At 42.0% G+C, this 22,927-nt stretch overlaps 2 protein-coding genes across 2 annotated transcripts in view; one reads left to right on the forward strand and one right to left on the reverse strand.

Annotated features, from left to right (window-relative positions):
- Positions 1 to 3,087: 3,087 nt before the first annotated feature.
- Positions 3,088 to 16,268, reverse strand: LINS1 (lines homolog 1). The gene is made up of 6 exons (XM_033920711.1): positions 15,945 to 16,268; positions 15,766 to 15,855; positions 14,326 to 14,464; positions 13,159 to 13,761; positions 11,859 to 12,027; positions 3,088 to 6,399 (listed from the first exon to the last, which is right to left on the reverse strand). Exons 1-6 carry the CDS (start codon positions 16,200 to 16,202, stop codon positions 5,484 to 5,486), a joined length of 2,175 nt encoding a protein of 724 aa, XP_033776602.1. The 5' UTR covers positions 16,203 to 16,268; the 3' UTR covers positions 3,088 to 5,483.
- Positions 16,269 to 16,311: 43 nt separating this feature from the next.
- ASB7 (ankyrin repeat and SOCS box containing 7) overlaps positions 16,312 to 22,927 on the forward strand; it is a 41,937-nt gene continuing 35,321 nt past the window's right edge. Inside the window, exon 1 of the mRNA XM_033920713.1 lies at positions 16,312 to 16,493. The gene's annotated coding sequence lies outside the window, so the exon portion shown is untranslated. The remainder of the gene's footprint in view (positions 16,494 to 22,927) is intronic.

The raw sequence follows: 22,927 nt of genomic DNA on the forward strand, positions 1-22,927 counted from the left end.
AACGCTTATGTAAAATCATAAAAAGTCCCCTTTATCCCCATCCTATAATTCACTACATACTGTACGATGATGCATCGAGGGGCCTTGACTCCATAACAAGGCACTCCCAACAGGTCCCTCACTTCATGCCCATTCCTTCCACTCTCCCAGAGGAAATCAATTCAGGCTAATGAAATGCAAGCACTGGCAAGAGTCAAAGTGACATTCATGCTTTTGTTAGAGCTATTAGCACTGCCTACTTGTATTTGGTGGAACAGATCTTCATTTAGTTAAGCTCTATAATACTTCCTATACAACATATTTTTATGTCTGCTGGGTCTTGCACAGGAATCAGCTTATCTTCATTATGCTTTGCAGATTGTCAGCTTCCCACTTTACTTCTTGTTTAAGAACTGGTTCAAGAATGAAGACAAAGACTTGAATTAACTAATTTCTCCATTTGGACAAGCTTCTGCTGCTCTTCACTGTCTTGTTACTTCTAGGGATCATCTAGGAAATATTCGGTCATCTTTCCCATTCTACATAATATAAATGGCAGTAGATAGTCTGCTCAGTAGTTACACTAATGGTTAAATTATCTTCTCTTTCATATTTCTGGGCAATAGACCATAGAAGTCCACCCGGTACTGTCTTTAGATTCCCATTGCTGGAGTTGCCATTAAAGTCCACTCCAGCCTTTGTCACTGGAGCTTCTTTCAAAGCCCTCCCCAGCTCAACCTAAACCAAATTACCATATATGAGACACAGATCATGTAGGATTGCCTACTACTGGCCTTAGTTTGTTTATACCATTCATTTTCTAATTAGAGATTCTCTATGTTCATCCCATGCTTTTTTAAAATTGTCATTTCTCCACTACCTGCCTTGCGAGGGCATTCCAGGCATCTACCACCCTTTTCATGATAAAACATTGTTCCTAAGTCATTTCATACCCTCTAGTTTTACCATTTTACTTTCTCTGGAAAAGATTGTGGCTGTTGCCAGAAGAATGCTAGGCTGTAGAGAGGCATAACCAGTAGGAGGAAGGTGTTGATGCCCCTGTATAGGTCATTGGTGAGGCCTCACTTGGGAGTATTGTGTTCAGTTTTGGAGACCAGATCTGGCAAAGGATATAAGAAAACTTGAAATGGTCCAGAGAAAAGTGACAAAAATGGTAGGGGGTTTGCTCCAAAAAGCATATGAGAGACTGAAAGCTCTGAATATGTATACTCTAGAGGACAGGAGAAGGGGAGATGCAATTCAAACGTTCAAATACTTGAACATATTAAATCTTTTTCAGAAAAAGGAAAATGGTAAAACTAGAGGGCATAATTTGAGGTTGAGGGGTGGTAGACAATGTTAGGAAATTCTTTGTGGAGAGTGTAGTTGCTGCCTGGAATGCCCTCCTGAGGGAGGTAGTGGATAGCAAAATGATAAGAGTTCAAAAAAGCATGGGATGAACACAGGGAATCTCTAATAAGAAAATAATAGGTATTTATTGAAGAACTAAGACTGGCTAATACCTGGTGGACTTGCACAGTCTGTCCCCCATATATGGCCATTCAGTTGAGGAAGGCTGGGGGACAGTTTAGATAGGCTACAGTGAACTTCAACAGAGACTTCAGTAGTTGGAAGTGTAACCTAAGCACAGAACTGGGCAGACCTCTAGGTCTGTGGCCCAGAAATATCTAAGAAAATAGACAAATCTATATCATGAATTTTAATGCATGTTTGGTTGGGCAAGCTGGGTGGGCCATTTAGGCCTTTATCTGCTATCATTTACTGCTACTTGAAAGGTATTATGAATACATAGTATTTAAACATCTGTATCATATCTCTCCCTGTCCCTCCTCTCCTCTAGAGTATATTATATTCAGGTCATCCAATCTCTACATCTTTTGGTGCAAGCCCCATACCATTTTTGTTGTTTTTGTCTGGACTAGAGAATGACACGGTGACAAAATTCATCACCATTCCCATCCCTGCGGATAACCACGGGAAATAATCTCATGTCATTTTTTATTGTCTATTTCAGCCTCAGTCCTTCTACACCAGCATTCTTCAAAGCAAAGCTTGTGGGTCAGTGGTTGTGGCCATTCATACTCTGATTCTTCCCTCTCTCCTTAAAGAATGACATGAAGATGGTTTCCCACGGTTGTCCGTGGGGACGGGAACGATGATGAATTTTGTCACCGTGTCATTCTACCGCTACAAGCCTTTTTACATCCTTAGCCTTAGTACTGTAGGTGAGGCTTCACCAACGACTAGCAGAGTCCTAGTATGATATATCTTAGTTCCTAAGTTTACCAGCAAACTCTGTTTTCTTTCATGGCCATTATATCCCCCTTGCAGGAACACTGAGATACATACTTTAAATACATGCAAAGTTGATATGTGCATGTTAAAAGTTGTAAAGTGGGATAAAAAAAAATTTATAATAGGAACATTTGAAATGAACTGAAAGGCTAAAAATTAAGGAAAATGTTTCTTTTGTAACAAGGTTCTACTAGGAGGCTGGAAGTGCTACAGCATCAGCAGTAATGACATATATAACCAGGACAATTTGAGGCATACAGACATAGGATTTAAACAAATTCCCATCAGGAAGCTACATGTTGACATTGGCAAACTTGAAGAACAATATTCCAAAGCCATGCCTAGTTCAGGAAACCAGCATCAGGCTCTTATGCATCTTTTGTGAAAGGTCTCCTGTGTAGGATCATTAATATATGAGGATTTTAACATGTACAGCCTCTTCATTTTCCTAAGATGCAGTCACCCTTCTGCTTGGTTGAAACATAAGCATATGGCACTAATGATGTGAAAAGTCTTCCCATACATCATTCAATGTACTGCTCCATTTCAATATGTTATGTGTCGACTCAATCTGGGAAGCCCAGATAAGGATAGACTTGTATTAGTAAAAATATAGAAAAAGACATCTGTCCTTTCCAAAGCTCTGAAGGCTAGTTCTCTTTCTACAATAGCATGACTTCCCATCTAAACTACTCCAGAGTGCAGTGAAGATGTAAGCACCACAGCCAGCATATGGCAGTAAAGTTCTGATTGGAAAAGGTTTGTATATGGAAATCACAATAAGATGGTAGGAAAAGTTTCAAGTTTTTATTAAAATTTAATAATATCGCTTATACAACTTCTAAGCGATTTACAGATAAAATAAATAAGGGATATAAAATACACCAGCAACAATACAAATAAAAAGATTAAAACAACTTAAGTAAATGGCGTATCACAGATAGGACAAAATGGATGAAACTAACATGATACAGAAGGAAGAAGGGGTAGAAATACAATCGATAAAGGATAGGTAACAATTATGGAATGAACACAAGGAAGAGGAATACTGATTCTTTTAGAAAAGCATAAGTAACCTAGCGAAGATTTAAATATTAAAGGTGTCTTTGAATAAATGGGTCTTAAGAAGGCCTTTAAAATGATCCAAGTTATTTTCTCTTATTTGGGCTGGAAGAGTGTTCCAAAGCTGGGGGGCTACTACTGAAAAGATGTTTTGACGCTTGGTACCTTTTATACATAGAGAGGGGATGGTTAATTTCCAATCCGCAGATCTGAGGAGATGGGCTGGCTCGTAAGGAATCAAATATTTTTCAATAGGGGAGATTTTGTTTGCAATGTTTTAAAAGTTAGTAATGAGATTTTATAAGGAATCTTATAAGAAACTTTGCTGTACCAGAAAGATGGTGACCCTAAGAGAACTATGGAAAATGAATAGGTTATGAGCACTTGAGACATTTCAATTCCAACCAATAAAAAGCTTGCTGCAAGAAAATCCATTGTAAACTAGAACACAACTGCACTGATACTAAAGAGGTTGGGGTAAGAGCAGTTAACATAGCTGATTTAAAAAAAAAAAAAGTTTTAACAAGTTCCTGGAGGAAAAATCCATAATCCGTTATTGAGACGGACATGGGGAAGTCGCTGCTTGCCCTGGATTGGTAGCATGGACTGTTGCTACTCGGGGGGGGTTCTGGAATCTTGCTATTCTTTGAGATTCTGTATGGAATCTTGATACTCTTTGGGGGGAGTCAGGCAGGAGGGAGTGGGCATCCCTCCTGCTGATCACAGATGTGGGTGTTGGGGGGTGTTTCCTCTGCCACAGTTGACTCAGCTGATCATAGCAGGCATATGCCCCCCCCTACCACAATCAGCTGAGCCAACAGGACTCCCCAAAGCTGTGGTTTTGGGGATTCCTTTGCCACAATCAGCTGATGGCAAGGGATCTCTCGGCAAAGATAGGCAGCTGAACCACCTATCTTTGCAATCAGTCTAGACATCATTCTCTAACTGGCACCATGACAAGGGCACTTGTTAGAGAGTTGGAAGGAGGGATGTAAGGCATCTGTTCTTTAAGACAGGTGCAATTCTTATTTATTTCGTAGGCGGCTGCCAAGATCAACGTCCTATACAGAATCAACCCCAAATGTACAGAGTAGAAACTATTGAACTAATTTAGAATGAGTGTGTGAACTAGAAAGTGAACCCTAATTTCCTTAGCATAATTAACTGGCTAATTAAAATCAGGTGCTTAAATAATTGGGTGACAAGTAAGCCACACTGCTGAGTAACTCTACACAACTGAATGTTTGACATAAGACCTGTATAAAAGTCCAAAAGGGAGTCCCGTCTTCACTAGAAAAGTACTTGTGCTCAGCTGTTTGGACAGGGTTACAACTAGCCTTTCTAAATAGTCCATCCATGCTTAGATAGTCTTCACCATGTTTCCCTTGTAGACTACAGGACATGCACTTGGGATCAATAACCTGCCAAGAATACATCAAACACTTTTTTTCACACAGGGCAGAACACACAAAGTTCAGAAAACAGTGGCTTGGGAGTGTTTTTGATTTGCCAGCATAAGCTCAGCACAAATTGCATGCAAATCGTATGCATGTGCTGAGTATCCCAGTAAAAGGGGAAGGAACTGTGCCTGGTGCTTATGCACAACAGCTAAGCGGTAGGCACAGGCCTAGTACAGTTCCTGATCAAATTTGCTTTATTTTTTTTTTTTGGGGGGGGTGTTTCACATATAATATGGACACAGCTGTTGTGTGTGTGCCCCATACCTAACAGCTGCGTTCTGAGCACAGGCACGGCCCACACAAACAGCTCCTGACCTGCTGGAAAATTTGACTCAGTAAAGAGGTGGGCATTCCCTTCAGTGCATTACAAGGAATGCTCATTTTAATACTAATGAGCTCCTTGTAATGCGCTTGCATCAGGTTCTTGGGTGGCTGCTATTGCGATTGGTAAAAGCCCCCCAGAACCCTTTGTGCACCAGAGCTGCCTTGAACATAAGAATGGCTACAACCAGACTTACTTCTATGGCCGGCTTTTGAGCATCTCCCGCTCACTATTGAAATTTTATTTATTCTCTCCTATGATCGCACCCTTATCTAAACCCTCTTATTTTGAGTACAATTTGTGCTAAAGCACAAAACATCCTAGGGAAGTTCAGAAACCTTTTGTCAGAACTCTGCGAGTAATCTGTTACATGTAACTGGTGAAAATGTGCTTTTCACAGCACCCTTATCCTCCTTTGCGAGACAGTCAATGTGCACCAGCAGCTTCAGCAGTGCTGAAGGATTGTATGGGAAGAGGTTTCTCTCGTTTAACCTAGAAACTGCCATTCGCAACTCTTGTAGGCATCGCATACATCTGAACAGCAATTCCTCCGACGAGGTCCCCTCATCACAGGGTTTCTGCTGAAATGATGGGATATGACATGCTTTCGGCCTACAAATGTTTGTTTCCAGCAAAGGTCTGTCCACATGTTTCTCCTCATCCCTGCTAAGAGCATTCCTTATCCTGGAGCTGCCTGAATGCCTTGCATAGCTCTGGTTAATGTTTGGCTCACACTCTCTTTCCAGCGATTCCAGTTCAGACTCTTCAGAGCTGTCGTAATCCACAAGGCTTTGCAGTGCCCCCAGTGAGGAGGTGTCAGACTGACCGGGTTTCACAGATTGTGTACCCTTTTGCCTCCTAACAGTCACAAGAGAGTTTTGGTCAGGTATTAAAGAGAGCAGAAGGGCCCCATTTGTCCCAGGGAAGGCAATGCTTCCACTGCTGCTGCTCTCTGGCTCTGAAATATTAGTCTCAGAAACAGATAAAGGTGCGTTGAGGGCACTGGTATAAAAAAGTCTGCAAACGTGACAGAAATGCAGCCAATCTCCTGTAAGAAGTTTTAGGTATCTGACAAAGTATTCCAGAAAGCAGGTCTCCGAGGAGATCAGGAAGTCAAGCAAGACTGTGGAATCAAACATGATGCTGTTTAAGAAGAACAGAAAGAGGCAGTGGGGGTTATAGCCACTCTCATGGGTCGCAGCAAGCTCCGGGTTGTCTTCTTCACTGAGGTGCATGACAGGAGGTGGCTTACCACAGAACCTGCAAGAGTAAAGTTGCAACACAAATTAAATCCATAGTAACATAATAGATGATGGCAGATAAAGACCTGAACGATCCATCCAATCTGTCCATTACTTATTCTCATTATTAAATTAACTTTCTGGGCCATAGACTAAGATGTCCACCTGATATTATATTAGGTTCCAACTAAGCACACTCCAGCCTATTTAACCTTCCCGTTGTTTGCAGGATATCTACTGTAAAGTCTGGCTAGTAACATCTCATTCCAAGTTAGTGGAGTTCCCATTGCTGCTCTCCCCAGCCCATCCTACACTGAATCACCCGATCCAGCGGTTGGTATTCAGCTGTAAGCAGTGAGAGAAGTTCATGACCTCATCCAGTCTATGGAACGAGAAGTGGTACTTTCAACTAATGGCCAAGCTCTTATCACCGGGGATAAGAATGTTTGCTTAGTAGGACCTAGTCCCCTCCCTCCTTAGGACATTCAGCTTGCAGTTTTTTTAAACTCTGGCTGTCATGGTTTTTCCATAGACAAAATTGTTTGACCAAGTGGACCAATAAACAATAACTATATATACTGATCCCCCACTCTTAGGCGGTGCAGTACCTAAGTTAATAATAAGATAAAACCATCTGTCTAAGGTACTGCATCGCCTAAGAGTGGGGGATCAGTATAGTTATGGTTTTTCCCATAGCCAGGACTTCAGTGATCTGGGCCCAGATGATATTCAAACCAACACCCAAACAAATAGCTGGATAGAGTTAAGAAGCCTTTTTGCTGTCCAAACTTTACCTGGACAGTTGCCCAGTGAGCAGGCTGAATAGTGCCACTAATCAACTAAATGCTACCTCTACCCAGGCTTCACCCCTGCCCTGGCACTACCTGGATCGAGGTGGTCTCTCTAGATAATGCTGCTGAAAATCCAGGTATGGACACAGGGAATGAGACTCAATCACGTACAGCCATTTTTACTTGGATAAAGTCCTGCTGAAGACTCGATCCTGGATTTTTGTTTTTTTTATATAAAATTCTGTAGTATTGAACAATGAAAGAATAAAGCTTAGCAGTTTAACTCTTCAGTGAGCTGAGAATCAAGACAAGGCCTGGCAGGCCCTTGGCTTCCTGCCCCTCAGTTCTGATCACTAGCTGAGTATTTCCAAAGTGGCTCCCTACTAACCGAGGGCCCAGTTGTCCCAAGTTAACTAGAGCAGACTTGGCTTCTTTCAAAAGCAAGTGTATGCCATTCAAGATGGCCTGACAGTTCTCTGCTCTATGGTGAGAATTGTGCAATTGCTCTGGGTCTGCAGGAGGTACCTGGGAGTGGATGCTCTGACACTTTGGGTCCTCCTGTACCGCTGAAATCATGAGTGACAATAGCACAGCTGCTACTATTCACTCCCCTGAGGGCTACTGTGACAATCTGGCATCAAAATTTCCAGTCAGACTTGCCACCCCAGAAATGGACAAAGGGATGTTTCTCTCTCTCTAAAGTGCTGTTTGCAAAAAAAAAAAAAAAAAAAAAAAGGGCGCTTCAACTCCATGCCATCACAAGAGGAAATTAAAGCAGCACTCAACCTAATCCAATGTTCATGTGAGTGGAAGACCAGAAGCGCAAGAAACCAACCAAGCTCTCTGAGCGGGTAACAGTGTGTCTGTGTGTTGAAGTAAGATGAACTTTTCCCGTGAAGCAGAGAAATACCAGAAAGGAGGGGAAACTTGACTAACACAGCTGAATTTCCAAAATTCCATTTTCATATACCCTTTGACACACACAAGTCTTATTCTACACATGGTGATGTGTCTTTTCAAAAGCCCACACATAAAAACAGGCCCCTTCTTCCGATTCTGAAAGGCTGTGGATTCTGCAATATTGCTCTCTGAAGCCCTGAATGTCAGAGGGACGTTTTCAAAGCATTCCTTGATGTTTTGCTAAAACACATAGGGAGTAATTCTCAAAAGGTTGGCTAAAACCAAGATGATACTTGCTAAGTGTAAATTCCACAAGGGGCAGTCTCTATCAAGGGCTAGACACTTAGTCCAGCGATTTTCCACTTTTTTCCAACGGAATGAAAAAAGTGGAAAAAAAAAAAATCACTGGACTAAGTGCCTAGCCCTCAGTGGAGCCTGCCCCAGCTTTGGGCTGAGAACTTTTCAGCGGCCCCTCATATGTGGCAATTACTCACAGTTGCTGTTCTAGAATTCTAGCGCAAGTCTACAGCTGTGGGCCTAACTTATGTTAACGCAAAGGCTTGTGCCTAACCAATCGTAATTGAGAACCCTTGAGCATAAGGGCCGGGCATTACACATCAGCTCTTCATCAATCCATAATTCTTCACCAATCTATAATTCATTTTGTTAGCTTTTTTAGAATTTTCGTAGTATCTCGTACGTTTCTCTCACTTGTAATAGTTTCGATAAATAATTTATTTTCAAGATAGTAAAACTGCTTCGCTTTTATAATCAAGATATTATTAAAACTATTACAAGTTTTTTACATCTGCATCATATCAAAACTTTAGGAAATTGCTAAAGACTTATTTGTTTAGGAAATTTTTAAAAGACTGAATTTGTATTTCTTTCTGTGTTTGTAGCATTTTCCATTTTGTTAAATCGCATAGATCTGAAGGGTAATGTGGTATAATAATAATGTGGTATTATTTTTATATACCGCCATATCACAAACAGTTCTAAGCGGTTTACAAGGGAAGAAACTGTATACAGATAGCGACTTTACAGAGAACTTTCAAAATTACATTGGCATGCTAAGTTTAGTCAGGTTTATATGGAAGTGTTTTGGAAGTACATCAGGTTGAAGTGGGGTCAGAGAAATTTGTCAAAGAGATAAGTTTTTATTGACTTTCTAAACGTTTGGTACGAAAGTGCATTTGAGATGAAGTTGGTTAAACATTTGCTCCATTTGCCTGCTTGGAATGATAGTGTTCTCTCGAAGTATCTCTTGTAGGTGCAGCCCTTTAGGGATGGAAAAGCGAACAAGTAGGTACTGTGTGTATTAGTTGTGCCTGGGAATTCGAATTGCTGAGACAGATAGGTTGGGGATGAACCTGTCAAGGTTTTGAAGCAAAGGCAAGCAAACTTAAAAATAACCCTTGCTTCCACAGGCAGCCAGTGTAGTTTTTTGTAATATGGGCTTACATGGTCTGATTTCTTGAGGCCATAAATGAGACGGACTGCAGCATTTTGGATGGCTCTCAGTCGTTTGATGGCTTTCTTGAGAGATCCCAAGTATATAATATTGCAGTAGTCTAAGGTATTTAAGATCAGGGATTGAACCAACAGTCAAAAGGAAAAGAAATCGAAGTATTGTTTAATGGTGCGAAGTTTCCATAGAGTGAGAAATCATTTTTTGACTTGAGCATTAGTGTGATCTTCAAACGTCAGGCTTCGGTCCAGGGTGACGCAAAGGATTTTGGTTGTAGGATTAATTGGATAGTCTGATCCATTTAGTCTCAAGGAGGTGTTCACGATCTTGTTATTGGGACTTGCCAAGAAGATCTTGGTTTTTTCGGGATTCAGTTTTAGTCTGGAGTGCATAGTCCAATGTTCTACCTTGGTAAGGACGGATGAGATGAATTATTCTGTCTCTTGGGTCAATGAGGTTATGGGAATAATAATTGTTATATCATCCGCGTATATGTACATTCAGTTTTAAAATCAGATAGCATATTTCAGTGACGCCATGTAAATATTGAAAAGTGAGGGGGAGAGTTGGGAGCACTGTGGCACTCTGTAGGGATTGGACCAAGCTTGAGAGTAGGTTCCTTCGCTGTAGATCTGGTATGTACATTATTTTAGGAAACACGTGAACCAATTTAGTACCTGTCCAGAAATGCCGATGGAATCAAGGCACCTAAGCAGGAGGTCATGATCAACAAAGTCGAAGGCACTGCTCAGGTCAAACTGCCTTACCAGTGCACTTTTTTCCCGGGAAAACAAAGGAAAAGATGGTCAGTCATGGAGGCCAAAACTGTTTCAGTGCTGTAATTTGTTGAGAAGCCAGATTGAGAATCGTGTAGAATGTTAAACTTCTCTAAATATTCTGTGAGGTCAATGTAAACCAGACCTTCCATTAGTTTAAGAAAGAATGGTATGTTGGCAATGGGTCTGTAATTGGCCATAAAGGAAACAGACTCCTTTGGGTTTTTGATAATAGGAGTCACAAGGATATGGCCAAGTTTCTCCGGGAATTTACCGGTACGCATGCATGATGAAACCCAGTTAAAAAGTTCAGCCTTGAAGGAGATAGGAGCTGTTTTCATAATAGTCGGTGGGCAGTTGTCCAATAGGCAAATGGATTTTACATATTTTGAGTAAAGTGGCTCCAGTCTGGGTTTTCAAAGTGATTCCAGATCATATCAACAGCTCTACCTTCTTTGTCTAAGGCAGGAAACATGATAGGTAAATCTATGCTTGAACCTGCAAGAGACGATCTCAATTTGTGGATTTTTGTAGCGAAAAAGTCAGCTAAGATCGCCGCAGGGGGTAGAGAGTCTATATTGGAGTGCTTGTGGAATTCAATATCAAACAAAGAATGCAAACGTTATGTTTGAGAGGAACGTACAAAACACTATATTAAAATTCTAAACAAGCTAACAAAATGAATTATTGATTGGTGAAGAATTATGGATCGATGAAGAATTGATGTGTAATTCCCTGGTGACAATGTAGGTTTGAGTCGCTTTAAGATGGCATCGCCGAGATCCTGAAAATTTTATAAATGTTTTATACGCCAAATGAGATTCCTTTCTTCTTTTTAAAATGTAAGATAGGCACTTTAAAGAAGGTAGAGGAGAGTGTGTGCAGAAGCCTGTTTTATAAAGCATGACTATACATGCAGACAGCAGAAAGCTGGGTGGAGTCTTGCAGTGAACCCATATTTGACAAAGGTATGCTATTTTTCCCAAATCCACGTTACAAGTGGAAAAAGCTTCATATCAGCTTAAGCCAATACACAGGGCATAACTTGCTTTGACTGCTGTCAATGAATGTCACAAACATGGATTTGATTGCCTGGCTCAAGCATGTTTATCGGGGAGGGGAAGTCCTCCATTTATATTTTTATGATGAAAATGAGAGAGAATGAACATTAATATAAGAATAGCCTTACTGGGTCAGACCAATGGTCCATCAAGCCCAGTAGCTCGTTCTCATGATGGCCAATCCAGGTCACTAGTACCTAGCCAAAACCCAAACAGTAGCCACATTCCATGCTAGCAATCCAGGGCAAGCAGTGGCTTCCCCCATGTCTTTCTCAATAACAGACTACGGACTTTTCCTCCAGGTATTTGTCCAAACCTTTCTTAAAACAAATTTAAGAATTATAATAAAGCCCCCAGAAAGCATCACATGTTGCAGGACAACTAGCATTATTTGAGTACTACATGCCAGCTCTGCCAGACTATATGGCTTAAAATAGGTTTTCTGGTATTTGGAAAAGGTCCAGGTGAAACATACCAACCTCTCACACTCTAAATACAGTGACAGCAGAGTTTTCACTGCCTCAAGCATGTCGTCATCCTGTTCAATAAAGATTAGAGAGATCCACTCGCAGGCATGTTTGAGCCGCAATTGCTGAAGGTGGCTCTGGAGGAACGTCAACAGCTGGAACATGAAATTCTGGAAGTCAGCTGGAAAACAAAAAGCCCGGAGTGACCTCTTCTTTACATTGCATAAAGGCACCAGATGGCTCCATGCCCTACAAGAGAAGCTAAGCCAGTCCTGGGTTCATCAATGGACCTATAATTCTCCTTTTTACTTCACTTAATCTTGTCTTCTTTTCACCCTTTCCCGCCTTTTGTTCCCTCTAAATAGGTAATTTAATTAATTACATTCCCACTCCTTATAACGATTTACTGTAATTCATTTATCCTCTTGTTTGTTTTCCTTTTCTCTATAAAATTTATTTTTGTAAACCACTTAAATGTATTTGACTATTTACAGTATATTAACTACAAATGAAACTGAAAAATTCTGCTGCTCTAAGAGATGTAACTCAGATAATAAGCCTGTCCCTTAATGCATGGAGTTATTTTGTTTGTGAAATATTTGGCAGATGATTGCTGTGTAGTCTGTGTTGGCTTGCCTAGCAGCTCAGCTGAGCAAAATGCCCTTCAGAGAAGCAGTACCACCATGTGGCCAGAGGAGGAAGGGCAAAATGCCTTCCAGGCTTAGGAAGAACAGGAAACATCCACCAACATTCTAATGAATGGCAAATTTGCGCAGCTATTATTGATTTAATGTTTTGTTTTATTGTTTTTTTAAGTTCTTTTGTATTTTTTTTTTTTTTTGTAAGAGCAGAAAATAAGCTTTGGTTATTTAATTAAATTTCTGGACCTGGATAAAACCAGTGCTCTAAGTTGTGACATCTTTATGGGAATGGGGTAAGAATTGGCTTAACATATGATACAGCCATTTTTATCCAGCCCAAAACTTTCCAAACATTTCTCCAACATGCATCCATTTTAGCTTTAAAACTCAAATGATCCCAGAGGTTGATGAAAACAAAATATCAAAGCTCTTCTCCAAAGCATGCAGCAATAGCAACAGCAGTACCAGACCCTGTATGTCAGTGTGTGCTCACATATCTCAGTATTCTGCAGAGGTTTCCAGTTTAAAAGGAAGCCCACATAGGAGGAGAGAGCTGGCCTGTGATCCTGAAAGTTCAGATATAGCATCCTCTTTAGATAATTCCAGTCTTAAGAGATTTTATGTACCAATCAACTGTCACACTGTTAATGGACTCAAAAACAAAAACTTACCTTTAACCTCAGCTTCTGACACTGAATGTTGGAGCTGGATCTCCAAAGCTTTAAGCAAAACCAGACTCAGGGCTCGGAGGATCCCAAAGTCAGGGCTGGCATGAGCATCCGTTTCTAAGATCATGGTTGTGCCTCCAAAGTAACAGCTTTTCTTTTCAACAGAGACCTTTTGCAGCCAGCTGGAATTCACAGCCTGCAGGATGGCCTGAGCCAAAGCAAGCTTGTCAGCCTCCAAGTACAAATCCTGCAAAGTCCAAAGGGCCAATGGCGAAGGCAGGATGTCCTCTCCTGTTTTAGAGAGGAGGCACTTTTTAAGCAACAGCACAAGCTTCTTCTTGATGAAATAAGGGACAGAAGAGGTGATCGACTGCAGTATATGAGAAGTCCTCAGGAAGACACTTCTCTGGCACCTAAAACAAAGCTGTAGGCTGCCTCTTAGAGCTATAAGCACTTCCAGCAAATCTATGAAAGCTGACAAGTTATTCCCTATTCCCAAGTCCAAAGAATCACTCTGGCAGCTGTAACTAGAAGACGGAGAAAAAAGAGAGTCATAGAGGCTTTCCAACGTGGCATCCAAGGGGCCTAGAAGCTTTGGCAGGCTTTCTGAAACATGGAGAGGATAGAATCGGGATAAAGAAATGAGAACTAAGAAGGATACAGCCACATTAACATAGTAAGATCTGAAAACCCACATTATTACCTGACCCCTCATCCCCCTTCAAAAAAGAACTTGTAATATCAAAAAGACAAAATAGTATCCGCTGTATGGAGCGCAAATGATAGGGCGCCATTGTCATGCGCACATTTGACAGTGCGCGATTGTCGTGCACACATTTGACAGGACACAAATGTTTCAGCCATCATGCTATGGCTAAAACGGTGGTTTCACTTACTCAGATGCAGCAAGACCCAGACAAGTTAACAATCACGATGCCAATTGCAGAAGCTAAGAAAACATCTGTATCATCTAATCTACCAAAATGTTACATGATAGTTTATTGGATTGCCTCATATAACCCAAACAACTGTAGTCTGATTTGCAGGCTGAAGCGCCCCCAAGTGTCTACATAGCAGAATTATTTTGCTCTTTCCTGAGTAATAAACAAACTTGAAACAGTTCTGGTCAATACAGGTGAATCAGGAATAAAAACTTTTAAAGCATCTTACCTGCCATGCACAAACTTCTGTCCCTAAAGATGCTTTTTAGGACACCCAGAAAAGAGCTCAAATGTTCCGCTGATGGATCTTTTGCTGGGTGTGAGAACATCTCCAGACAAGCACACAGCCAAACCTCATTGACTTTGCTCTTTAAAAAAAAATACAGATTAGATAGAAATAGCAGGACACAGATGAACATAAAGATTAAAATTAATTCAACCTAGACTAAAGATGCACAATTGCTAAAGTATCGTGGCTTTTTATTTTGTATTGGCCCAAACAAAGTCAAAAACAGATGTTATTTGCAAATTTGTTTTTTGAATCTCATACAATTGCTTATGTCTACTACTTATGGGGAATTTAAGAAACGCCTAAAAACATATTAGGCAACTAACCTGCACAATCTCATTCCACAATAAGTGATCCCTAGAGCTGTTAATCACTAGCTTTTAACTTTGTTAAATCCACTCAATTTGTAGCATCTTTCATTCAATGTTAACTGGCAGAACATTGTTATATTATTATTAAGATGTTAAGTGGTTGGTGGATTTAGTTTAATAATTTAATTAAAGTTGATTTTATATAGTTTTTAATAAATTTCATTATTTTAACAGTGTCCCCTCCTGATGAAGAACCGAAACTGGAGTCAGGGGGCCAGGGATTACCACATGGCTAATTAAATGAATTTATTTGAAAGTTTCAGCACATTAGAGCACTGCACTTTAAAACAACTGTGGTTGGCGAAAATTCATCTACCCAGCCACTTCAGATAAGTGATGATATTTGTTTATCATTTATGAGTAGCATGAATATTTATTGGTTGGGTTAGGGACAGTGAAGGCAACGATGGTCCCTTTGGGCAGCACAATTTGGTGTTAACACTGACTTATTGGTTATGTGGTCTGAGCACTTCACATGATAATTATTATTTCCATTATTGTTCGTTAAGCTAAGAGCTGTGATTAAAGAGTGGTCAGTTCAGTTACTCATGACAGAATAATACTGGTTATCTCCCTAGTCTATGGAATATATTCTTAAGAAAAGTGCTCGGGGGGTAATTTTGTAGCATAGTAGATGAGGGCATCCCGATTCAATTTACATTTTTTCTTCTATCTATTTCTGGGCAAGAATGCAAAGCTCTGCGCGGCGTTCTGATTACATAAGAACATAAGCAGGTCCATCCTGCCCAGCAGTCCGCTCCCGCGGCGGCCCAAACAGGTCAAGACCTGTCTGAATCCCCAGAGGGGGTCCCCTTGCCACCCTGGTTTCCCATCGAAGTCCTAACCCTCCAGTCTTGCACATGCACGACCTGGTTGGGTTTCTATACTTATTACCTGGTTAGCTTTCTATACCTGTGATACATCCCAGCACCTCTCTCAGTATCCCACGATCCCTTTATCCCTCAGGAATCTGTCCAGTCTCTGTTTGAATCCTTGCAACCCTCCTCACCTGCTCTTTGAGTTGGAAGAGCACCAGGTGGGCCATGCACCGGGAGGCCAGGCGGGCCAGCACCTTGTCAGGACCCGCCAACAAGGGCACCTAGGAAGGAAGAGAGGCGAGAGAGGGCCTTAGTGGCGGCTTCGCTTTCCCCACGCGCTTCGGCGGCCCAAAGGCGACGCGCGGCTCACCGTGCTGCGGTCCACGCGAGCCCGCCCGAGCAGAAGCCTCACGGCCTGCGCGTACTCGCGCCTGACGCGCGCGCCCGGGGCCAGGGCCTTGGCGACGAGGGCCCTGACGAGCGACAGGCGGAGCAAGGCCGTTTCCCGACGGGCCTCCGGGGCCCAGCCGCGCCCGGCCGCCCAGAGCCGGCCCTCCCGAGGCAGAGGCGCCGCGGCCAGCACGCTCCGGTGGAGCTCGCGCAGGAGCAGCGGCTCTTCGCTCGGCATCCCGGAAGCGGCCGCAAAGCCTCCTGGGAGCCGGCCGCTTCACGCCGTCGCGCGCCCGCCTTTACGGCACCCGGGCTTTACGGCCGCGAGCGCGGGCCGCTGATTGGCCGCCCGAGCGCCCCGGTGACCCGCGGGGGAGGAGTCATGTGGGGCGGCGCAGGCAGGCCCCCCTCGCCTTGCGGCCTGTCGGGTGAGGCCCGCGCTTTCCCTGCCATGGAAGGGCTGCGAGTGGGAGCCGTCGCTCGCCTTCCCGCGGCGTCTGGAGAGCGGCTCTGGTTTTGAGAGCGCGAGGTGAGACAAAGGGACTTTTCCTCCAGGGACATGGCCCGGCGCCTCCACTTTCTGGGAGAGATTGTTTGAAAAGTGAAATGGCGGCCCCTGCTTAACGGCGCCGCACCACTCGCTCCTGTTTCATGAGAACTGTAACTTCAGCTGTACCATCTCTTTTCCCATTTCTGTTGCCTGTCTAGGGGCGACCCGATCTGCTCACATGGTAGAAGTGTACAGATCCCCCCAAATAAGACAAAACAAACAGTTCCGAGAGTGCAAATGAGACGCACCTGAATTGAATCACAATCAATAGTGTTAGTGATAGAGGCGACCTCGGTCTTATTTGCACTCTCAGAACCCTTAGAGTCTTTGGGGGATCTTTGAAGTTTTGGGAGGAGTGACATTGTTCAGATGCATAATGGCATTCTGGGGTTTTATTATGCATTCCTGTTCCCTAACATTCTGTTTTTTTCGGTGTTTGGGTTTTATTTTGGCAGCTACTTAAAAGTACACTAGAGCAGTGGTTCCCAACCCTGTCCTGGAGGACCACCAGGCTAGCCCAAATGAATATGCATGAGAGAGATTTGCATATAATGGAAGTGACAGGCATGCATACTCATTAGGGCTAGCCTGAAAACCCGATTGGCCCTGGTGGTCCTCCAGGACACGGTTGAGAACCACTGCACTAGAGCAACACTATCCTAATATATTTACAACGGATTTGCCACTATAAACCATTAAGTATCATTACCAGAACAGTACAGCAAACCTGCAACTCTGACTCCAGATCGTCTACATTTCTACTGTCTGACTTCTACAGATTAGGCTTTCCGTTTTTTTATTCTGGATCTAAAGTACTGGTAAATATAACTTTAGATCCAGGACGGGGATACATTAGAAATTTATCATATATTATAACCATTTTATAACTTTTCTATTTTGAAGCTGGAGTTGGTACATTTTTGGAACAGATGACAATAAGCATACCATAATGGAGATACTGTAAAAGCATGATTTAATCAAGGTGCTCCCGGGTGCATGGTGAGTTTCACCTGAAAAGGACATGTAAAGAGTCCTGGTTCTGTTTGTCAGTCACAATGGGCTCAGGACTCTTTATATGCCCCAGAGGCAGCCTTTCAGGCGAAATGCACCATACACTGTTCCTGGGAGCACCTTGATTAAATCTTGGTTTTATCTTTATATGGTCTGCTTATTGTCTTCTGTTTCATGTTGGATTCTGTAGTGAACTGATTGCCTTGTTTTCTCACATTGGTACATTTTTTCCAATTCTGACTTCACAGCCCTGCAGAAAACTACAATGTATTATCCACAGTGGTCACTTTCTTCCCGAAGACTTCTAACACATAACCCAGCATTGTAATTGAGGTTATCTTTCCCTATGTTTCTTGCTTCATACTTTCCCATACTAAGGAGGTTATTTGCTAATGGATAACATATTTTTTAAAAATCTGGAGAGGGGACACCATCTGGTCTTGGTGATTTAGTTGCTTTTTATTTGCCAATTTACTCTTCTTACATCTCATAGATTTACACCAATTTTATGTGCTCTGGTTCATCCCCATCAGAATGTTTCTGTATTCGCTAAGGCCCAAGGAAAATAATTAATTCAGTTTTTGTGTTATTCCCTTGTCCTCCCTAAATAACCCTTTTTACCCTTTGATCATCTCTAAGTCAACTCTTTCACAAGCATTTGCTTCAGTACTTGAAAAAGTGTGTAGTATTAGTTTTGGTCCAGGTTCTCTTCAGATTCCTTCTCAGACTTTTCCGTCTAATTCACCAGTTCTTGTGCCGATCCCTCTTTTCCTCAATTGGGTCTGTTTTCTGAAAGATACCCTTTGTGTTTTAGCTTCCTCTTTCACCTCACCATGTAACTATGTTGGTAGCCATTTGGCCTTCCTTCAACTTTTTCTTCTTGAGCAATGCTATATATTTTGTCCAGAGCCTGTTATTTGTTACTGCCACTTCTTATGACCTGGAGCCAAGTTATTTTATCTCCTACTGCCTCACCCCTTACGACTGTGTAAGCCCTTTTAGGAAGGAGACCTACCTTTTCTTGTTTACCTGAGTATTATCACCACTGTACAGCCCTGTGTACATCCAGTGGAGCTATAAGAATAAGTATTAATATTAAATAATGGCTACGCCTTGTGGGATCTCTTGACAGAAAAGACTGAAGTAAGTTTCAAGTTTATTAGGTTTTTGTTAAACTGCCTTTCTAAGAAAATCTAAGCGGTGTACAATAAAATATTTAGAAATAATAAAAATAGACATAATTACATGAGAGAGAAAACCTTACAGGAAATAAAATGGGAGGAAGGGAAGAAGTTCAATAAATATATAGGAAAGAGAGGGGGAGATAAAATGTGTCGCATATCATAGTTTTAGAAATAGATTTAAATTTAGGTAAGGAATCCTGCTGCCTGAGTTGAATGGGCAGAGCATGACAAAAGGATGGCAGTACGACGGAAAAGGATTTTCGGGTGGTGTCATAAACAATATTACGCGTTGATGGAACAGATAAGAAACACTGATCCGTGGAACGTAAAGTCCTAGAAGCTGAGTGATGTATAATCAATCTATCAATAAAAGCTGGAGACTGCGCTCATTTTGCTTTGCATGTCAGAAATGGAATTGTGAACGTTATACGATGCCAGAATCCCTGAGACAGTGGATCAGTATCTGCAAAATGCTGGCTATTGTTGGGTGGACCTTGCTTCAAAAGATAAGCAGCAAGTCCTTTTGTTTCTTTATTGGAATATATTCGTCATGGTTAAATTGTTGAATTAAAGGGACATTGAAAGATTTTTGAAATAGCAAACTGTGTGTTGGTTGTTTAGGAAGTTGTTCTTTTTTAATGCCAGTGACTGAAATGATTAAGTATAGAAACATTTAAAGGTGCTTATAAGAATTCTGAGGCTTTTTCTTGGGTCCCAATGTGGCAAATGTGATGCAGCTCATGAGAATTGAATGGGTTGCGTCATATCGGTCATGTTGGAATCGCTACCACAGAACAGTTTTGTAAAAGGAACTCTTAATTTGTACATTGTGATAATGTTTTATTGGAACTCTTAAGATCCTTGCAACTACCCCATTTGTTTTTTTGGGGGGGCCACTCATCTATTTCTTCATTTTATCATAGTCTTCTCTTTTATGCACAAGCATGGAGACCCAGCACACTGTTTTATAACAGATATGTGAAACTTTTCACGTCTTCTGTTTGTGTTCTGTGGTGTTAGTGCTTAGAAAGGTGCAGGACCAATTTCAATGGTGAGTATTCTGTTGTATCTGTTATGTGACAATGCTAAGGACTGTGCAGACTTGGAGGAAAAGATATGTTTTGCAGAAGAGGTTTCATCAACATTTCAAAATCCATTTTTTAAGCTTTCAAGAGTTATCTTCTGTGGTGGAAGTGTGTTCTTGGAACAAACACGAAATCTACTTTATCTGTGTGATTTCACCATGATTTCCCCAGTCCTAGTACTTGGGTATAGCATTAGAGTGACTTCTTAAAACTTAGGTTTATAATATGTCTAAACTGACTGCTTTGCGTAGGAATTGCATGGTGTCCTTTTAAAAAATTTAGTCTTAAGTATAGATCCTGGCAGGGAACAGTAGCTCCAGAGATTGTAATACAGGCCACAGTAGATCAGGTTTCCTTAAATACAGAGCAGGCTGATTTTAAAGATTGCAAATTATCTATGCCACCAACTGCTGAACAAATTATAAATAGGTATGACAAACACTGTTTGAAATGTCTGTATTCAAATGCCAGAAGCCTAAGAAACAAGATGGGAGAGAGAGACTACATTGCATCTCTGAAACCTGGTGCAAGGAAGATAACCAATGGGAGACTGTCATACCAGGGTCCAAGTTATATCGTAGTGATAGGGTGGATTGAATTGGAGGTGTAGCGTTATATGATAAGGAGGGCCTAAAAATTCTACAGGAGCAGAAACAGACCTTGGAATCCCTATGGGTAGAAATTATGTGTGTAAAGGGGGAAAATATAGTGATAGGTGTGTACTTCTGTCTGCCTGACCAGAATGAATGGACAGATGCTGAAATGTTATCAGAAATTAGCGAGGCTAACAAACCGAGTAACACAGTAATAATGGGTCATTTCAACTACACTGTATTCAGTAGGAAAAGCACATTTCTCATAATCAGAATTAAAAAGCAATAATGTGCTTAGGCTTACGTATGGATGGACTAATACCCATCTATATACATGCACCTAATCCAATGAAAGGAGAACCTAAGAGAAAAGACAAAAGGAAAAAAGTGGAGTTTGACTTCATGGGTCTAAAAGAAACCTCCAGTTTTATTAATCCCCAAAGTTCAAGAGACTCAGACAGCTGAGTGCAACTCAGACTGGTTTTCCTTTCTTCAACATCCAAAGTTATACCCCATTGCATTGTACAAAAACCTCTCCTTTCTTCGTTTAATTATGTATATTTCAGGATTAGAAACATAGAAAAATGGTGGCAGAAAAGGGCCATAGCCCATCAAGTCTGCCCCTGCTAAGTATCCGCCCCTCTGAATTTACTCCCTCAAAGATCCCACGAGAGCATCCCATTTTCTCTTAAAATCCGTCACGTTGCTGGACTCAATCACCTGCAGTGGGAGTCTGTTCCACTGATCCACTACTCTTTCGGTGAAGAAGTACTTTCTGGAGTGGCTATGAAACTTCCCTCCCCTTATTTTCAGTGGATGCCCTCTGGTGGTCGAGGGTCCCACGAGACAGAAGATATCATCTTCCGACTCGATGCGACCTGTGATGTACTTAAACGTTTCAATCATGTCTCCCCTCTCTTCGCTCCTCAAGTGAGTACAGCCGCAACTTCTTTAGTCTTTCTTCATACGTTAGATCCTTTAGCCCCGAGACCATCCTGGTGGCCATTCGCTGAACCGACTCGACCCTCAGCACGTCCACGGTAGTGTGGTCTCCAGAATTGAACACAGTACTCCAAGTGAGGTCTCACCATGGATCTGTATAATGGCATGATGACTTCAGGACTCCTGCTGACAAAACCTCTACGGATACAACCCATCATTTGTCTTGCCTTGGAGGAAGCTTTCTCCACCTGATTGGCAGCCTTCATGTCATCACTAATGATTACCCCTAGATCCCGTTCTGCCGTGGTCTTAACCAGGGTCTCACCATTTAGTGTATAAGTTTTGCGCGGGTTTCTCTTGCCCAGATGCATTACCTTGCATTTTTTAGCATTGAAGCCTAGCTGCCAAGTCGTTGACCATCGTTCCAGCAGCAGTAGGTCCTGTGTCATATTATCAGGTAACAAGCTTTTGCCTACTATGTTGCAAATTTTCGCGTCGTCGTCGAACAGTGATACCTTTCCTCTAAGTCCTTGTGTCATATCTCTTTTGAATAAGTTGAATAGAATCGGGCCCAAGACCGAGCCCTGCGGTACTCCACTGAGCACTTCCGACGCTCCTGATGGAGTACCGTTCACCACCACCCTCTGTAGTCTACCACTCAGCCAGTCCCCAACCCATGTAGTTAGAGTGTCTCCCAATCCTGACGATTTCAGCTTGTTCAATAACCTTCGGTGTAGAACGCTATCAAATGCTTTACTGAAGTCCAGATATACCACGTCCAGTGACTCTCCGGCATCCAGTTGTCTAGTGACCCAGTCAAAAAAGCTAATAAGATTGGATTGGCAGGATCTACCCTGGGTGAACCCATGTTGGTGGGGATCGCGTAGGTTTTCCTCATCTAGGATTGTGTCAAGATTCCGTTTGATCAGGGTTTCCATGAGCTTACTCACTATAGACGTGAGACTCACTGGTCTGTAGTTAGCTGTCTCTGTCCTGCAGCCCTTTTTGTGGAGTGAGATTACGTTGGCGGTTTTCCAGTCTAAGGGGACTTTTCCTGTGCATAGGGAAAGATTGAATAGCACAGATAATGGTTCCGCCAGGACTTCACTTAACTCCCTAAGCACCCTGGGGTGTATGTTGTCCGGTCCCATGGCTTTGTTCACCCTGAGTCTCAAGAGTTCGTTGTAGACGCTGCTGGGTGTAAATTCGAAGTCTTGAAATGGGTCCTTTTGGTTATCTACCGTCTGAAGCTGTGGACCATCTCCCGGTGCTTCACATGTGAAGACTGAGCAGAAGTATTCTTTTAGTAGTTCTGCCTTGGCAGAGTCTGATTCTGCAAAGTTACCATCTGGCTGTTTCAGGCGTACAATCAAGTTTCAAGTTTCAAGTTTATTAGGATTTTATATACCGCCTATCAAGGTTATCTAAGTGGTTTTTACAATCAGGTACTCAAGCAATCCCATCTTTGCTTCTTTTCCTGTCACTAATATAGCTGAAAAAAGATTTATCCCCTTTTTTAATGTTCCGTGCTAGCTCTTCCTCCATTCGGAGTTTGGCCTCTCTGACTACTTTTTGACAGCTCTAGATCTGTCTAGATA

This window comes from Geotrypetes seraphini, chromosome 14 (assembly GCF_902459505.1).
Source record: "Geotrypetes seraphini chromosome 14, aGeoSer1.1, whole genome shotgun sequence".
Taxonomy (NCBI): domain Eukaryota; kingdom Metazoa; phylum Chordata; class Amphibia; order Gymnophiona; family Dermophiidae; genus Geotrypetes; species Geotrypetes seraphini.